This window comes from Amblyomma maculatum, chromosome 3 (genome assembly GCF_055883805.1).
Source record: "Amblyomma maculatum isolate TAMU_Amacu chromosome 3, ASM5588380v1, whole genome shotgun sequence".
Classification (NCBI taxonomy): Eukaryota; Metazoa; Arthropoda; class Arachnida; order Ixodida; family Ixodidae; genus Amblyomma; species Amblyomma maculatum.
The window spans coordinates 136109993-136130080 of record NC_139346.1 but is presented as its reverse complement, the minus strand read 5'-3'; the positions used below and the strand labels follow the sequence as shown (position 1 = coordinate 136130080).

The following is a 20088-nucleotide window of genomic DNA, read 5'->3' as shown; positions in this document are numbered from 1 at the left end:
AACCAATCGGTGTACTCTGTCCTCTTAAACCTGCAAGCGTGGTCACGCAGGGAATGATAGATGAAAAATAGTTCTGCGCGGCTTAGCCGGAATAACCACGGTGCCATGAAAACCGGTCGGCCTCACTGGCTGAAGAGCCTCCTTTGAGGGTCACCTCCGGCTTTTTTCTTGAGCTGAATATCCGATTATAGTTTCCACATTCAGCACATGGACTACAGCAGGAAGGAATGCAGTGTTCATTCATAGTTAACATGGTTACAACATTGCAAAAACGGCAAACAATGACGGAATGGGGAAACAATCCAGGAAAGCGTTGACGGGCCCTTTCTTCATTGTCATTCGCATTTTGTGTTGTTGAAATCATGCCAAAATAGACTGCGCGCCATGGACGCATGTGCAAAATCACATGCTCTCACGCAACGTGCAACCCCTTGTATCTTTCCTTTATAACGCTTGCGCTAAACTTGATCGTGACGCAATAATTGCCCGAGCTTGTAGACGACGGAGTTAGCGCACGCTGTAACCTACGTCATCGCTCAAGATTCATGACGGATGTGGAATTACGTTGGGGCAAGGGGCGCTGGTGCGGTTACTGAATCGACGCTACCCGAAGCGAAGGTCGAGAAGTAGCAGAGAACGAAGCTTCTACTGAAGAGCGCTACAAACTATAGGTGTATAATATTTTATTTACAGATAAATGTACTGATTTCTGGAGGAACCTTTCATGACATGGCTCGTAAAACAGTCGGCCTTGTCCAAGGAGTTCCAAGACTAATCTCCGGTAAGCAAAAAAAGAGGTGAAAGCAAGGCACACGGAAGCATTCGCCTCCATCTCTCTCTCTCTCTTAGCCGTTTCCTATCTTTATGACAGTCACCCACTATATACTGAGAGTGCGCTCTTGAGCTAGGAAAAACCAGCGAAAAGGTCCCTATAGGCGTAAAAGTCAATCTCATTCATGCCGATACTCAGTACGTAAGGTGATAAGAGAAAGATAAAAACGTTACTACATGCTTTAGGTAAACTTTTGCACTGAGAAGATATGGCAAGCGTATTGTAAAAAGCTAGTCTCATGCAAAACAGGTACATTAAGCATTCATGGATATCATTATTATCACCCACCTTGCTACACCCCCTGCACTTCCAATTAACCGGGTTCTGCGCTCTGTCCATTTGATCCCCGCAAAGTTCCTAACCTCATCATCTCATTTAAGTTGATACCGCCACCTGCTACGCTTGCTTTACGTTGGAATCGAGTATTTACAGTTAGAAATCACCGCGTATATTTTACTTTCCAATGCTAGACCTGGCCCAACCAAATAATTTTTAATTACTACTAGAAGTAATTCAGATATTAGCCTTAAATGATCAAGTAGCGAGCGGGAGCAACCGGCAGCGCCATGCACCTACGAGAGAGAATAAAACAATATCGAGAAAGGTCGCAACGTTGTCTGTGACCTTTGGCAATGACTTCATTGTAAGCTGCTTGTGCGACCAATGAGAGGGCAATATGCGCCATGAGGAAACGTACGCTGTTTTGAATTCGCGGTGGTAAGGGAAACCTAGGCAGCTGGAACAATTCCGTATTACATCTAACGAAAAAAACGTAGCGGGACAGTTAAACTTCGATTTTAATGGTAGGACCCGACAGCGTCAATGCCTCCCTTTTGCTGGCTCTTGTTGCGCATCGTCGTTCCCGTATATCGATTTTGCTGCTGGCCTTAATTTCTCCAATCCCTTAATTTTCTCCACTAATATCTTGCACATCAGAACAGCATTTCGCCACCCCGCTGTGGCTGCAACCTCCTATGATTACTCCAACGAATCTCTGGCCCTCCGTCCCCCAGCAGCTGTGGAGCTACTGACCACGGCGGCGGTCTGACCCGTAACGCAGCAAATGGTACTCTCTCTGGCTCCGGACAGACCGCCACTGGAAACTGACCCTGGCAACGTTTAACGTTAGAACCCTAGCCAATGAGGCTGGTTTAGCAGTGCTCTTCGAGGAATTAACGGGCATGATATGTGGGATATCATAGGGCTTAGTGAGGTTAGGAGGCCAAATGAGGCATGTACTGTACTGAAGGATTGGCATGTACTGTATTATCGAGGTTTACCGGAGAGACGAAAACTAGGAGTAAAGTTCCTTGCCATTAAGAATATTGTTACACTGTAAGCCTTCGGGTAAAACTGGCCGTCGGGAGCGTAATTCTGTCTCCTCAACGGTTGGGTCCCGCAACTTCTTTCTCCTCACTGAATGCGTCTCAGCAGATTAAATGGCGATAGTTACCAAAAGGTGTCTCTGAACGCAACCTAAAGGTAACATACACTCACTGAAGGCAGGAAATGATTACGGTGAAGGTTAATTGATTAGTGTCACCATTGTCATGCCATCACCTCGTGGCTCTGTTCACAGCTGATTTTACTGCTATTAAGAAATAAAAACACGACTTATTGTAACCTAAAGGGGAACACTCCCCAGGAACGAGCTTGGTAGTTTTTTATAATGCTGCCTTAAAACAAAACTAAAAAAAATAAAAGAAAAAAAGGTATTATTACAGGATTCGAACATCTGTTTTACGCGCTTAGTGCTGAGGTAAGTAGTGTCAATCCATTTCGCCACTTTTTTTTTTCTTTATTGCCGACTTGGACATTCAAAACAAGACGATGAACAATAAATGAATGCATAACGGGATTCACGCTACAATCTGTGCATGTGAAAATCCTGGCTTATGCCGACGACATCGCTGTATTTTGTGCAAATAGAGAAAGTATTTGTGAGGTGACGAATGTAGTACAGAAATTTTGCAGCCGCACAGGTGCCCAGATAAACTGGGAAAAAAGCTGCGGTTTCTGGCATGGTAGCTGGGAGGTCAGACCTGAACACTATTCTCGGATGCGCTGGTCAACCACTCCAGCATCGTATCTAGGAGTGCCCCTTGATTCTTACCGGGACCCAGATCCGTACTGGCATGACCAAGCATCGAGGGCCAAGGAAAAAATTGATGCGTGGCAAGGAAGCCAGTTGTCCATGTTCTCGCGTGCCACTATATGTAATCTATTCTTTACTGCTAAAGTGTGGTACGTGATGAATGTGCTCAGTGCTTCGAGGACAAACATACAAAAACTTCACCGTGTTTTTGCCGTTTTCATTTGGGCGTCGACCTGGGAAAGGACGAGCCGAACAGATTTGTTTCTTTCCGTACAAAAAGGAGGGCTTGGTCTGGCGCATTTATTTTTGCGACAAGTTGTCTCGCGTTTCATGTACCTTCGTGACCAAAATGATGTCTTCCTCAGAACAGTAATCCAAGTTCGGCTTGGTCGACTCCTTCCTAATTTTCTTGTCAGTTCGTGTCTCAATGTAGGTGGTACAGTAAGAGGGTACCTGCGAGAAGTGGTGCTCGCGTACAGATTGCTGCATGTACGCTTTTCCATGGAGTATTTGTGCAATGTTAAGCGGAAAAAATTGTATGCGGACCTAGTGGACACAATGCTTCGTGTACCGATATACCGTTTGTCGCACTGTCCAGGCCCAGGAAATGATGTACTCAAGACAGTTAAGAAGATGCCAATATCACCACCAGTCAAATCATTTTTCTTTAAACTCCACACTAGCACATTATCAGTCAAAACATGGATGCACGCTAAAGGCCTGTTTGTCCCTTGGTCAACAAACCGTTTCTTGTGTGACAGACCAGAGACGATAGAACACGTGTTTTTGGACTGTTGGGATGCCATTTTTTTCTGGGATGTGCTTCAGAGAACTTTAAAAAAAGAGCTACCTCTAGATGCATATGGCATACGATTTTTACCTTTTCCTAATACAGAGGAGTTTCCCTTTGATACAATAAAGCTCCTGGGCCTCCACAGCTTGTGGAAAACCAGAATTCAGTTTAACAATGCAGATATACAAGTCAATTCTGTACGAGAACATTTCATACACAGTGTTGTGCGGTTTAGGGAAGTGCATATGGCACTCCCCGAGCAGCCACAATGGATTCATGTGCTTGACAGTTTGGTAAAACTGAAAAAGTTTTAACCCGCCGTGTCACGCGAAAGTGGGCTGGCACGTTTTATTGTTCATCGTCCATTGCGCCACTGAATCAACGAGTTCGGCATGCTTTACACCCCGCTATTATTAATTTTTACAATATTTCCGCTATCTGTCGCCAGGTGACGCTGCTCAGAGGTCCCTACCGTTGAGGGAACGGAATTACGCCCGTCGCGAAAACGGTGTCAGCAGTCAGGCGTCTCTGGCTCACCGCGCGCCACTTCCTCCTTCTTGTTCCCTAGCACATCTTCATCTTCTTTGCAGTGCGTTACAATAAAGCTGGTAATACAGATGAATTCTAGGTGGAAGGCATTGTAATTAAACTTAATAAGCGACATAAACTGAAGGTTGCACAAGCCTGCGCGCCTGCATGTAGTCATGATGACCCAGGAGTCGAAAGCTTCTACGAAGATGTAGAGTCGGCAATGGGGAAAGTAAAAACGCAGTTCGACACTGATGGGGGACTTCAATGTTGAGGTAGGCAAAAAGCAGGCTGAAGAGCCGGTAGTGGGTGACTACGAAATTGGTTCTAGAATTAGCAATGAGAGTTGCTTGTTGATGGTTGGTTGGTTTGTGGAGTTTAACGTCCCAAAGCGACTCAGGCTATGAGAGACGCCGTAGTGGAGGACTCCGGAAATTTCGACCACCTGGGGTTCTTTAACGTGCACTAACATCGTACAGCATACGGGCGCCTTGCTTTTCGCCTCCATCGAAAAGTGGCCGCCGAGGAGTTGCTAGTTGAGTTTGGAGAACGCAATAACTTAAGAATTATGAATACCTTCTTCAGCAAACGGAAGAACCGGAAGTGGACATGGAAATGCCCTAACGTGGAGACTAAAATGAAATTGGCTTCATACTGTCTTCTAACTCTGGCATCATGCAGGATGTATCGAATAAGTCTATATTTGCAGAGGGATCGAAACACATTAGTAAGGAAGAAGTCCATCAACGAATTAGCGGTGAGGGGGAAGGCAGAAGAATTCAGGATTTTGCGACATAATAAATGTTCAGCTTTAACCGAGGATGACAACCTTAGTGAAAATGCGATGAGCGATACCTTCGCAGATATTTTTAGGAGTAGATGGTAGAATATAGAGAAGATACCTATAAATTATCTAAGCAGACAAAGGATTTGATCACGAAACGCCAAAGCATGAAAGCCTCCACCCCAACAGACAGGATGGAACTGGCCCAGCTATCAAAAATATTCAATTGGCGCAAAGTGTCCGACATAAGGAAGTGTAACAGAGAAAATAGAGCATGCGTTAAATAACCGGGGCAGCCTTAAAGGGGTGAAGAGAAAATTAGGCATAGGCAAAAATCATATGTACGCGCTAAAGGACAAGTTGGGCCATGTCATCTTCAATATGGACACGACAACAAAGTAGCCGAGGAGTTCTATACTAGCCTATACAGTAATAGTCAGGACAATAATGAAGTTGGCAGTAGTGAAGAGCAATCAGACGTTCCGCCACCAGCGACGATGGACGAAGTTAAGAAAGGTTTAGAAACTATGAAAAGGGGGAAAGCAGCTGGGGAGAATCAGGTAGCTACAGATTTTATGAAGGACGGGGGGGATAACTATGTTATGAAAACTGGCCACACTATAAACGCAATGCCTGGTCTCATCGACGGTACGGGAACCATGAAACAACGCTGACATTATGTTAACTCGTAAGAAAGAGGATGCTAAGGACTTAAAAAATTGCAAACCAATCAGCTTACTATCCGTTACTAATGCATCTGCATGATCTAGTCTGTTAGTAGCGTGTCTGACCGGAGTGCTAGGGTCCAGAAGGTTGGAGGAGTTTGATCTGAGAAAGGAAAGGTCCGATTTGGCAGTTTCGACCATATCGACCATGTTGCGTAGTCGCATGATGACAGATCACCCTACGCCCTATCAGTGTCTGGTCATGCAAGCCAAAAACTGCCACCTGCCAGAGCCATGCCCTGAATTTTTGCTCACAATGTCGATGCCGGATTTTTCGATAAAGAAGACTTCAATATCATCTCCTTAAAAAGCGCAGGCCATTTCTCGTAGCGGCCTCCTTTTTCCTAACGACAGCGCGGAAATCACCATCGTCATTAGGCTGAGTGAACGATCGTTAAAGAATTACCTTGTACAGCCTGTTCAAAAAGCATCCACAGTGCACAAGTTACACGAGAGAGATATATAAACTTTTATTCAAAGTAAGTATGAGATTTTCGCCATAGGTGGGCAGTGTCCTTAGTCCAGGAAGCCGCACAAATTACACCTTTCGCAAATTATTAAATGAGAGCTATGGAAATTACCTTCCCGCAGGGCAGTCCCTTTGCGCAGCATTGCTGGGCCACCCTGTTCAGGGCTGTCTTGTTCCTGGAAGTCAGCGCCAGCCAGCAGCCCAAAGAGGCGAAGTGCAGGGCAGTGCCCTCACCGATGCCTGACGAAGCACCTGTAAAGAGAATGGGCCATTATGTCGTTCGTGGGCCAGAAAGCTTGACAAGATTTAGTCTTAATGTATAGAAATTCTCGCTACTAGGTACGTTGGCACACAGCAAACTTTCAGCTGTCTGTTCCTCTGAAGGTGGCACGGTGAAATAAAATAAAGTAGAGCGTCCAAGGCTGTTCACTTTCAAGGACCGTACTATTGAGCTAGTGCGACGCATATGACAGTATGCTGGACTCACGAAAAACTTGTACGATTCTGACAGCAGCTGACAGAGCGCTTCTTAAGAGTATGCCCGGCTTCACAACATACGCTTACCGCGCCATTTCAAGTAGGTAGCTTCGAAATGTCACATACTTTGTCAGAGTGTTCTTCAAAGCACACGCCAGTTATGAACGAACAGCTGCCTACATCAGTACAGAGTGAAACGAGAAAAATTGTTCGCAAAATTTTGTTACCATCTCTACGGCTCAAGCTCCCGTCTGGTGCTGGACACCGGGTGACTTCCAAACGCACATATAGCGGTTTGTAAATTACTACATCGCCATTGAAATGAGGCTTCATGCTTTTTCAATCTGTCCTAGGATATACTCTTCTTTCCTTCACGAAGGGACAATGTCAAACGGGTATTCTGAGGTATAAAAACACTATTAAGAGTTTTTTGTACATGTATTTCTATGGAACACCATCCTATTCTGGACATAGAAGTGTTTTCCAGTGGCGTTTAATGAAGTGCTGACGGTGGCGAAGCCTGGCGGCGCGCATGAAGATTATACACGTTATTATAACCCTTGTTTCGGGAATAGTTCGACTAATGTCTTGCCATAGCTACTTACATCAGACCGCCAGCGGCGAGACAAAATGAGTTTCCTTCCACATAAAGTGCTCACCTGGTCTTTTCTGTGATATATTCCTCATTGTTTATAACATCATATGAAAAATATTATTACGGACGAGGAAGAAGCGGTAAGTGGCGCGGGCAGCAGCGCTTGCGCTAGATCTACCGGCCAAAGTGTATGCACACTGGTTGCGAAGGTTCCTTAGACGCCCATACGTTCAAAACATGGCGGCTCATGGGCACTCCAGCGCTCCCTAAAAATTGAAGACACGGGAAGTAGAGAAGGAAAGAGGGGGGGGGGGGGGGGGGCAACTGAAGTTAGAGATGTTGAATGACGTCAGGACTACGTATACCACTGGCGCGAATTATAAAATGTCATTTTTCTGGATGCACCCTGCCGTATTTTCGGAGCCGTCCTTTTGAGGGGGTGCCTTACAGCGCTCGCCATCTATTGGGATCGAATCCTGCTATTTCAGTGCAGTTGACAATCAAACTCCGCAATTAGAATATGGCACAGGAAGAGAGCAAACCAGCACCTTTTCCAAAGGGGCAGGCCAGCAAACATGTAGTACACCATGACCTGTAAATCGCTGGCGTACCCGCGCAATTCGCAATAGTGTGTCGAAGTACAGCTCGAATATATCCGTGATTTATTATATTAAGTCCACAAAAAAAGTGATGAAGCATGCCAGCAAAATGTGAAACAAAGCTAGCACAGACAAATATATGTAAATAAGAAATGCGCACTCGGTGGTAGATTCACATGCAGACAGGAGTTCACGTACTGCTGCACGGCACGTCAGTCTTTCGCAGTCCGGGAGCTAAATTTTATAAGCGACAAGCGCTTTGAAAGAAACGAAAACGTGCCACAACGGCGCAACTAGCCTTGGCGCTGGCCGCACGTATAACGAGAAAACGAGCGAACTTACAGAACTGGGAAACACCCGACCTAATAGTAATTACAAAGAAGTAAATTGCATGCAAGATGAAAACTTGACAACCGGCATACTTTAGACAAGCCCGCCAACTTCATACCATTCCCAGAAGTATCACCGCAGACAGCATGACGGCAGCGATAAGAAACTGCTTCACTGCCACCTTCGCAGACACCCAAAAAAGCCTGCGATGTCGCACCAAGGCCGATGCACCAGTAAAAGTGTATGCAACAACAGTGGGGCAAAATTAAAATAAAAATGATGTGTTTTATGATGATGATGATGGATTTTAATGGCGCAAGGGCGACTCAGGCCAAAGAGCGCCAAACTCAAGGTTAACGGTGTACTCAAGTTTATATAATGGAATGGTTGATTTTTCATGAAGGGATAAAAAACAATGGTGTATAGGGCCTAAAAATGTATTCGCTCTGTAATATCGCTAAAAACAATGGTGTATAGGGCCTAAAATTCATTTGCAATATATAATGGATGCGCAATGTATAAGTAGATGTATTAAAAGATCTCATCCGTCCTCTCAAGGAGGAGCGGGCTGAGACCCACGTCGATAAGAAATTTCATGTAAAAAGCCTACATGTGATAAAATTTAAGCACCTGTTTTAAAGGAAACATTGGGTTGTCGCCAATAAAAATGGATGGGTGTGCAGGTATTTGATGAGTGAACAAGGAGGGAAAATGACGTCTTCTTTCTGGTTCCAGTTGTGCATATATGATTAAAATATGAATGACAGTGAGTCGATCACCACATCTCGAGCAGTGTGGTGCAGGAGAGTTCGTTAAAAGGTATGAGTGTGTAGTATGTGTATGACCTATTCTCAGCCTGCACAAGGCTACTTCTTTGTATCTGTCTCTTTTGTCTGTAGTGTACCTGCCTATGATAGGTTTTATAGTGTGTAGTTTATTTTCAGTCGCTGTGTCCCATTCCTCTTGCCACTGTTGTCGAATTTTGTTTTTAATGTGTGGCTGAGGTCCTGGTATATTATTTTGTCGATGTCGGCAGTATTTCGACAGGCAGCTGACACAGCAAGCCTATTAGCCGCCTCGTTACCTGGTATGCTACGGTGGCCTGGCACCCAGTAAAGTGTAATTTTAAGTTGTAATTTATGGGCAGTGATAAGGTTGTTAAATAGAGTATTCAGGACTGGGTTCTTATTGTGCCATTTCCAAGAAGTTAGGGAGGTTAAAACACTAAGGGAGTCTGTGTAGATGACCGATGACTGTATTTTGTTTTCTGTAATGTGTCTCACAGCTAACAGGATACCGTGGGATTCTGCAGTAAATATACTTGTATGTCTGTTCAGTGTTTTTGTTAGTGAAAATTGTGGTCCATGTGCGGCACATGAGACTTGTGTCGACTTTGAAGCATCAGTGTAATACTCATTACAAATGTATTTTGCCTGCAGAGACATGAAGTGCTGTTGTATGGCTATAGGAAGGGCATGTTTTCCGACTTGAAGGAATGTTAGGTCGCAATTAACAGCGTGCATTTCCCACGGAGCGATGAAGTCTTTTATGGAAGTTGTATGGAGGCTGCCAACCGGGATGTCCAGATATTCAATATGAGTGGCTAGTCTTATTGGGTATGGTGGTGTTAGTGACGGTTTTCTTGTGAAAAGTTCTGTGTTAGCTGTGTCAAGCAGGAGCCGGCAACAAGGATGGTCCAGTTGAGACAATATTTTGGTAGCATATCTTACAGCAGTAAATTGTCTTCTTCGCTGTAATGACCATCGGTTAGCCTCAACATAGAGGCTAGCAATGGGGCTAGTTCGAAAAGCACCTGTGGCAAGGCGAAGGCCAAGGTGGTGCACTGGATGGAGCATTTTTAAGGCAGAAGGTGATGCTGACCCGTAAACCATTGAGCCATAGTCAATACGACAAAAAACTACGCTATTCAGAAGGCTCAAGAGGCAGTCATGATCTGTGCCCCAGGACTGGTGGGACAGAATTTTTAGCAGGTTCATTGCCTTCAGACATTTTAATCTCAGCTGTTTTATGTGTGATATGAAGGAAAGCTTTTCATCAAAAACTACACCGAGAAATTTATGTTCTTTTTGAACTGCAAGGCTCTGACCACTCAGTGTAATGTTGGGCTCAGGTCTAATGCCACGCTGCTTAGTGAAAAGCACGCAGACGGTCTTTGCAGAGTTAAACTTAAACCCATTGTCGTCAGCCCACCTAGACAGTTTGTTGACGCCTAGTTGAATCTGGCGTTCACAGATGGCCAGGTTGCAAGATTTGAAACTTATCTGGACGTCATCGACATATAAAGAATAACAGATGGTTCTTGGCAGCACGCCTTTTAGCGAGTTCATTTTGACAATAAAAAGCGTGCAGCTGAGGACACCACCTTGAGGGACACCATTTTCCTGTACAAACAGCTTCGAGTATGTATTGCCAACACGAACTTTGAAGGCTCGTTCAGACAAGTAGCTTTTTAACGTGTTCAACATGTTCCCTGTGATACCGAGAGAAAAGAGGTCGCGGATGATACCATAGCACCATGTGGTATCATATGCTTTTTCAAGATCGAAAAAGACAGATAGACAGTGTTGTTTGTGTACAAAAGCATCCCTTGCATAGGACTTAAATGCAATGAGCTGATCGTCTGTTGATCGCCCAGCCCTAAAACCAGCTTGGTTTGTGTCAAGGAGGCCATTGTATTCTAGGAAGTGAACAAGACGACGGTTTACCATTTTTTCGAAAAGCTTGCATAAGCAACTGGTTAGGGCGATTGGCCGATAGCTCGCTGCAAGTGTGGGTTCTTTGCCAGGTTTTAATATCGGGACAATGATTGCTTCCTTCCATGCTTGAGGAAAGCGTCCTGTGGCCCATATTTTATTATACAGGCAGAGTAGGGTTTCGAGGGTGTCCACATGGAGGTGCCTGAGCATTGCATATGTGATCCTGTCAGCACCAGCTGCTGTGTTCTTGCATGTGTCTAGTGCACTCTTCAGCTCCTGTAGTGTGAACGGGCTATTGTACCCTCCTGTGCATGGTCTCTTATCATGTATAGGTTTACTCTCTTCGGTCACCTTGTGCCGCAGAAAGGAATCTGTATAGTGTGCCGAGCTAAATATGTATTCAAAGTGTTTCCCTAGTGTGTCTGCTTGATGTTCTAGTGTGTCGCCATTGGTGCTGACAAGAGGTGTTGTGAGAGTGTTATATCCTTTGAGTGCTCTTATTCTGTTGTAGACTTTGTGTGCGTCAGTATAAGAGTTCACAGACGAAAGGAACGAGGCCCAGCTTTCTCGCTTGGAGATGCGTCGAACACGCCTGCCATTTGCCTTTGCTCGCTTAAAGGCAGTTAAGTTTTCAGCTGTGGGGTGTCGTCGCAAGTTCGACCATGCCTTGTTCTGAGCTTCACGAGCAGTCTTACATTCTGCATTCCACCAGGGTCTTCGTTTGTTTCGTGGCTTACTTGACGTTTGTGGGATGCATTTTTCTGCAGCTTCTATAATGTGCAGTGTGATCAAGCGCTGAGTTTCATCTACATCTAGACCACTAATGAACGAACAAGGCAGTGATGAGTGTTCCCTGAACATCTTCCAGTTGGCTGCATTTTCATTGAATTTTCTGGGATTCGACACATTTTCATTTCCGTTCCCAGTATATTTTATTAAGATCGAAAAATGGTCACTTCCGTATGGATTGTTAATGACAGTCCACTCTGTGGCTGCTAGGAACATCGAGGAGCCAATGGCTAGATCTATCGATGTGTAAGAGTTATGCGCTATATTGTAGTAAGTTGGCTGTTTCGTGTTTAGTAAGCATGATCCTGAGGACAATAAGAATTTTTCGATTAGAACACCTCGGGAGTCCGTTCTTGTACATCCCCATAATGGGTGGTGAGCATTAAAGTCTCCTACCAGCAACCAAGGTTCCGGAAGTTGACCAATCAATTTTTCAAAACTTTCGCTACTTGGCTTATAAGTTGGAGCAATATACCGGGGAACATACCGTTGTTATTTTACCATAAACTAAGCTTCTGATTGCCACTGCCTCTAAGTCTGTGTTGAGTGAGATGTTTCGAGAGGGGATTGATTTTTGTGTTACAATGGCAACGCCACCAGAGGAGTGAGAGCTGCCTTGCCTGTCGTTCCTGAATACATTATATTGCTTAAGGAAATTTGAGTCTGCTGGTTTTAAATGGGTTTCTTGCAGACAACGTATGTTTGGTTGATAGTCCGCAAGAATTTCATATATATCATCTAAATTTTTAAAGAGTCCTCGGCAGTTCCAATAAATGAGGAGCGCCATAATTAAAAATTATTTAGGGGACAAGTTTAAACTTAGGTTTGTGGGTCCTTGGGACCTGTTATTGGAACTTTTCCCCTTCTTTTTCGCTCCAGTGAGCTTTGCCGCCTAGGCAGCTGGGGTGAAGAAGTTGTGTCCATCGCATCTTCAGATGCGGTGGACGACTGTGCAGACAATCCTGTGCAGAAAGCACAGGATTGTCAGTTTTAGGCCTCGACTCATGGGTCGAGGCCTTTGGGCCGGCTGACCTGGGGGTCCGCGCAGCCAGCTTTGCGGGTGGTGGTGGAGTAGCGCTAGCTGACTCCACCGAGGGCGCAGGTGACGCTGCCCTGGAAGAACTGTGTGCTTCCTGGGCAGGTGCCGACGACCGCTGTGATGCCGCGCCCTGCTGCGTCACAACGGAGTAGTGCGGCTTTTGAGGAAGAGAAAGCCGCTTTCGTGCCTCTCCATAAGATATGTTTTCGGTGCCTTTCAGTGTAATTATTTCTTTTTCTTTTTTCCAGTACGGGCATGAGCGTGAATAAGCTGGGTGGTTACCTTCACACTTTGAGCAGAGAAGCGGCTGTTCTTCGCAGTTGTCTGTAGAGTGTTCGTGCGAGGCACACTTTGCACATGTGAGTTGGCCACGGCAACTCTGAGAGCCATGCCCATATTTCTGACATTTGAAGCAACGGCGTGGGTTAGGGATGTAGGGCCTCAGTTTTATCTTTGTGTAGCCTACTTCGACAGATTCTGGGAGAGTGCTTGCAGCAAAGGTGAGTACAATGTGCTTTGTTTCTATCTCTTTGTTATCTCGTCTGATCTTTATCCGGTAAACATCTGTGACATTTTGTTCCTTCAGGCCTTCAAGAAGTTCTTGTTCACTCACGTACCTAAGGTCATCATCAGAGATGACTCCTCGGGCTGTGTTTAGTGATCGGTGCGGGCTAATCTGTACCGGTATTTCTCCAAATGATTCGACTGAACTTAGCTTCTGATACTGATGATTGTATATTAATTCTAGTAGCAGGTCACCGTTTCCAAGTTTCTTTATCTTATAGCCCTGGCCAATGGCCTCAGTCAACGTTCGAGAAACAACAAATGGGGACACAAGTCGTGCAGTGATTTCCTCGTGGTCACTGTGGACCACGTGGAAACGAGGAAAGTTGTTTATGTTCTTTGAGAAGAACATGGTGGTCTCGGTGCGCCCCATTTTAGAAGGAGGACGATCGGGGTTAAGGAGTTTAGATGCCATAAAAAAGTATACTGTTCGGCTGCAGTGCCAGCCACCCACCATGGAGCCCAACGAGGGGACGGGACAGAAATTGTCAATTCCTGCCCACGCCAGCTGTACACCGTAACTATAACCCAATATGGCGTAACTCAGGGTAGCTAGCCACACAAGGTTAACCCTCGCCGCCTGGAAGTAGGAAGAAATGAAGAAGGTAAGAGAAGACAGGACAGTTGTAAGAGAGGGGATAGGAAAGTGAAAGATGGAGGGGAGAACAGGAAAAGGCGACTGCCGATTTCCCCCAGGTGGGTCAGCCCGGAGGTGCCGTCTGTGGGAAGCGTGGGCCAAAGTGGTGTGTTGCCTCTGCCGAGGGGCCTTAAAGGTCCAAACACTCGGCATCGGCTCAACCACCAGGATCCCCTTTTCCCCAGACACGGCGATGCCACGCACGGCTAAGCGTGGGTGCTGGGGTCCGTGGTGTCGCACAGTACAGATGTGTTTTATTAAAATAGCTTACTTCTTTTAGAAAATAAGGTAAGCATATTTATTATTCTCGCGTTGGTGCGTAACTTTTAATTTCTAGTTTTATCATTCCTTTATGTGAGTATTTGGCCTCCCGACCTGTGGCTAAGCTGCAATCGGGCTAAACCGCTTTTGGGCCCAGCTTCGCCACCACTTCACTTTCGCCATGTACCGGCATTCCTTGAAGTCGTCTCATCGTCATCGGTCATTTTCTGTCGGTTCTCCGGCTTGCCGCCGCGCAACAATAATGTAGCACTGCAGTTATATTTAGCAGGCAAACGTTTATGTCGGTAGCCAAAAGTTCATGCGCTGCTCCTTTCAGGTCAAATTAAAGACCTTATGGTGCATCATCAACGCTTTAGTAGACCATGAACAAAAAAAAGGGAGCATCAGAAACCTAAACCTCCCGATAAAAAAAAAAAAATATCAATCAGAAGACACAGACAAATCATGTTGTCCATGGAACCTATTTGGGAGTGCAAGAAATGACTGCATGACTAGTAGGTTGTAACTAGGAAGGTTGCAGAAACGTGATATGTGAAATAAATATGTGAAAAAGCTACTTGTCAAAAGAACCGCGATCGAAGTGTGCAAAACTTTGTGAAGTAAATTACAGGTTTCAAAAGACAGACTGCGCAAGCGGCTAACTGGAGCGCTGCCAGTGAGATCGAAAAAGGAAGAGCTCGAAAATACTAACAAATTGCGCATTGGGGCTTTGCGGTGTCCATGGTCCCTTTACGGACCATTCTGCGAATATTCGGCGAGGTTACACCCACAGTAGTGCGCCCCTTGGAGATCTCCGGCTTGCTGAGGTACTCAGCGAGAAGACTGCCGTAAATCTCCACGCCAGCAACTCGCAGCAGTGCGGATGGCACAGGGATAGTAAACAATCTATATATGCCACACATGAAACCCTTTGTTTTTTCACAGTTAAATCGGAATCTGTTTGCGTTTAACCAGCTTTTGCAGTGTTCCATCCAGCTGTTAGCTACGGTAAATACATCTTTCAAGTTTTGCCAAGAGAAGAAAACGCTCAAGTCGTCCGCAGATAACGCTATGTATGATGTGCTTGGGATAATCACTATGTCACTGATGTGAAGAAGAAACAATGTTGGAGCAGGTTTGACTTATGGGTAACCACACAGTATAAAGCGAGATTCATGTGAGGAAACAAACTGCGTTTGGGTGCTTAGCTACTTCTTACTTGACGCATAAGCAACACCTCTAATATCATACCAAGGTTACCTTTAGAGCATGACATCGCGATTAATCGTACTGACAGCTTTAAAAAAATTGAGAAAAAAAAACACCAACTGCGAAAATATGTTTTCTCGAAATTCTGAGTTTGCTGTTTCGCATGCAAATGTGCCTGCTGTGTAGATTTTCGCTTTCAAGGCATCCAACTAATCTGTTATTTAGCGCACATTCAGGAATTTATAGGAAGGACTGAAATAGGCCTGCATTTATGGAGGTTGTTAACTGAGCCACCCTTATGGACTGCTACAAGTTTCGCGGTTTTCATAAGCCGAAAATTTGCCAGTGGGTGTAAAATAATGTTGCAGAAATGGGAGAGGGGATGATATTTAACTTGGGCCGCACTTTTTATCAGCCTTGTGCTGATATCATATGCTCCGTACACCCACTTGTTCTTTAGTGAAGATATAATATCGGCTTTTTCGTTTGGCCATACTGGGGAAAGAAATATTGTCACGTAGTGCTGACAAGACCGTCGACAACAAATGAGGAGACTTGATCTTCACAGGAATCAACTCTCTATTCGGCTGACTTGCACCCGCAAAAGAACTGAGCAACTCAGCGGCGATAGCAACAATCGTGCTCAGCGGTGGTCGATCTACTGACTCCGTCATACCGACAAACGCTCAATTTATAGGCGGCGAGGAAACATCTAGATTAGGCCGCGAACGGTGACAAGCACAACCTAGAACATTGCAGAAACATACGCGAGTGGCCGGAATCTTCAAGACACATCTCAGCGCATCTTGCGCGGCAAGGAAACTGATAAAACTGCGTCTTAAGACAACGAGGATGATCAAACAAAGAACACAGAATTGATACGCGTGCCAGAATCACAGTGATCCGGAGGCATGCCGGCGGCTCTTGAAAAAAAAAAAAAAAAAAAAAAAAAAAAAAAAAAAAAAAAAAAAGATTTGACTGATTTTTGACATTACTCTCCCCTTAAAAATGCATCGACTCGATGCTTACAAAATAAACACAGAAATGTAAACAAAACAATAGATATTAAAATAACTTTACCGCGCGTAATAAAGATTGAGCCGCACAACATGGACGACTTCTGGGCGCACCCGGCGCCTTTGGAATGTGGTCGGGCCGTCGGAGATGACCTCGTAGTCGAGCTGTCCGAAGCGTCGAAAGACTCTGTATGGCCCGAAGTACCGCCGCAAGAGCTTTTCACTCAGTCCGTGGCGGCGTATCGGCATCCACACTCACACTTGTTCCCCCAGCCTGTACTCTGGTGTGAATGTTAGAACGTGTATTATATATAGGCCTCACATTTAACGAGTAGGAAAGGGCTACACTGCACTCCCGAACGCAGAAAATGCGAATTGCGTTCGTTGGCTAGTTTGGTTGAAAAGTTCGGATGCGGTTTGGAAAACACCAATATTATCCTGTTTTTGTACTTTTCGTTTAGCAAGTTCATGTGCATTTTGTCCCTGACTGCCAGTTTCAGAAATTCTTGGGCCCCTCTCAAGCTGTTCGCAGCAACTTTTAGCCCTTGAATTACCTCTCCGAGGTGTAACTTTTGGTTCTGGAAAAATAAAGAAAAGAATCCTCCTTCGTGCGCTGAGTACTTGCTCAATTACTTATCCCTTAATTTGCGCATTTATTATCTCATACATCTCATTACCATGCAGTTATAAGCTTCCATATTATGTCAAACGCCACCACGCATTGATATAGGGACGTGTTTTAAGCAAACCATGCCGAAGGGTATGCAGGACCTCCCAGTAGCGTATACGTCTGACTCAGAATCCAAGAGCCCTGGCGGGTTCGGTTGCCATGTCAATAGAACTACTCCATTTGGCAGATCTTACATGTTATGTAATATCGGGACGTCACAGTACCTGACGATGAATTAGTGCCCGGACATGTGACGGCCAACTGCCATCTGGCATGACCGCGTTCGTGGGTTTTCACTCATAAAGACGAAAAAAAGTGACGAAGTGGTGAACGACATTAAGATTGTATTGCAAGCAATAATTAGTAGTTGCAATAGACACCAGAGCTTACGATATGACTCAAGGACTGAAATGGCAGATAATGAAAAATCACACTATGCCCCACCGATTTTCGCGCTCCACTTGATTTTTGTACTGCACCCTGGCGTCATAGTCACTGTTGGAGAGTTGCATTGAAAAAAATTCGATTATAATTAATTGCCAGTTGTGAACGAATACCATTTGATTCTGTGTATGCTAAGAGCTCATGCAACATTCTGAAAAGGACGTCAGAACTGAAATTCAATTTTTGTATTGGTGGAAGCGCATTTTCGCTTATTATTTTGTTGTGGGTGTGCATGCCTGAGCACAGATCGAAAAAATATCCTGGAAGAAGGAAAAGACTCAGTTAGGACCAATATACCATCGAAGTGAAATGTAGGTTCTGGCATTTTGTGCAGGCGCTCTTCTTGGTGGAAGCTAGCGCAACACTCGATGTCCACAAGAAACATCTCTTATTATCTTTCAGAAGGGAACTTTTTCTTTGCTCGTGCTAATCCTTACGGTATAACTGCATGAAAGATCCCCTCAACGATTGGCACGCTCCGATGAATCATTACTCCATACTTCGTCGGTCAGCAGGTGCGCCGCACACGCTCGCGCATCTATCATTACGTGACTGCAAACAATTGCTCATGTAGCAACGTCGCGGAACGAAGGAGAAGCATTTCCTGGTCGCCTGACTGCTAAAGCGCGGCCTTGGGATACCTCACGTGCTTCTCGCAATCGTTAGTGACGGGAAGCACGCAATCAAGTTCCCGCGTCGCGTAATGCGGAGACAAAGAACATTTCGCCGTTGGAATCCTTGAAGCGGCCAGAACCAGCCTTGCCACCTTGTCCTCCTCCTCCCCCGTCCCCCCTCCTTTCATTTCATTTTTTTTTTTTTTTTGCCTTTTAAAACCCACGAGGAGTATTACATAAGGGGTTGATACATATATTTTGGTGAGCAAGTGTTAACACAACGAAACATGATTGGTAACATTATTGGCAAAGTTGGATGAGCAAGTAATGTCTGCGATGTCGTTAGATAGGTCGTTCCAGTCTGCTGCAGTACGGGAAAAAATAATGCGTCAAAAATGGTAGTACGGCCACGAGGTCGGGGAACTTGAAAAGAATGACGAGGTGAGGATGGCCGGTAAAAATGCGTACGAGCATCCCCCGGCCTGGCGCTCGGCTTTTCAATGGGTGTGGGCTTGGGAGAAGCTCCGTAAAACCCGCTGCGCCCCCCCCCCCCCCCCCCCTGGAGGGACGATATACGGCGCGGCCCAGAGAACTATGGAAAAATTTATGAAATAAGCAAAGGCTACAATGCAGCGACCAAGAGACAAGGGAAAAATTCTGATTCAGCTTTCAGCGCTGACACAATGATGTTGTAAGATTATGGTGAATGGATCCTTATTCCCGCTGCTCACTGATTGTCGCGTTAATCTATCAACGAGAAAATAATTAAGGATTTCGATGAAAAAGCTCCGTCCTTCGCTGCCCAATGAGGGACCAGAAGTTCAGAACTATAGTTTAGATTTCATTATTACAGTAGATTAGAAGCGAAGTACAAGTATTTACTCCTACTGCGGCGAAAAGAGTTTGTTCGTACATTAGAGCAGGTGTGCCTTAGGAAGAGCTGTAAGAACATTTATGAAAGCACAGGCGTCAGCCAAAACGCCTTTAAGATTCTTTAAGATTCTTCACCATCAGCTCCCATTTAGCATTTTTCCTCCCGGCACGATCAAAATAACAGCATTACACGGTTCGCTCTACGTAATAATTTTCTACTACATTAGGTCAGTACTTCAATTTTCGTCCATATCCTTTTGGAATTCTTTGAATTTCGACATTAAGCAAACTAATACACTTTCTTTGTTCAAGATGAAATTAAAAAATTTTCTTAATTTGTTATTTCTTTATTTATCTTTTATCTAACGCAATTCGTAAGTGTTTTTTTTACTTTTTTCTGTGTTCTATTTTTGTATCTAAATTTGTGGTCAATGCACTCTTCACTATGTATTTCGTTATTTATTTTCAGTGTTGCTTCATAAATTTTCTTACAATAATATTATTCTTTATGTTGCCTATCGAAATCTATTACCGTGGGAGGTCCCACCTGCGGTCTTGTACCATGGGATCTCTCGCTGTATATTCTTGTATGTTGTTTTTTGATTGGAAAATAAACTTTCAACTTCAACTCTGTGCACCAAATCTGTGCAATTAACAAAATAACGCCGACTGCTAGCAAGGTCTCGGCAAATGTATCCCGGTGCGTCGCCTGTGTGAAGAGAACGAGAAAATAGAAGAACAGAAAGGCAGAGAGGTTAACTAGGCGATGCTCAATGGGCTATCCTACAAGCGGGGAGGAAAACACAATGAAACAAAGGAACGGAACAGCAGCAACAAAATCAGTTTCTCACATGTCCTTAGCCCGCTATGATAAAAGGACTAATTGCGCACACCTAAACTTTATAGTGAGGAACTTGACCCCGAATCCTTTAAAAGCTTCAGGAGCCCCTTCGCATTTTTCCTTTGTGAAGAAGGTTTTGTCCAAGACGCAGAATCAGTGCTTCTGTTAAATAACGAGAGTCAAAGTG

At 44.8% G+C, this 20088-nt stretch overlaps 1 protein-coding gene across 1 annotated transcript in view; it reads right to left on the bottom strand.

Annotated features, from left to right (window-relative positions):
* LOC146196153 (uncharacterized) overlaps nucleotides 1-20088 on the bottom strand; it is a 36048-nt gene that overhangs the window by 12631 nt on the left and 3329 nt on the right. Inside the window, exon 2 of the mRNA XM_084596333.1 lies at nucleotides 6339-6478. Within this exon, the coding sequence (XP_084452459.1) occupies nucleotides 6339-6478 (140 nt within the window). The remainder of the gene's footprint in view (nucleotides 1-6338; nucleotides 6479-20088) is intronic.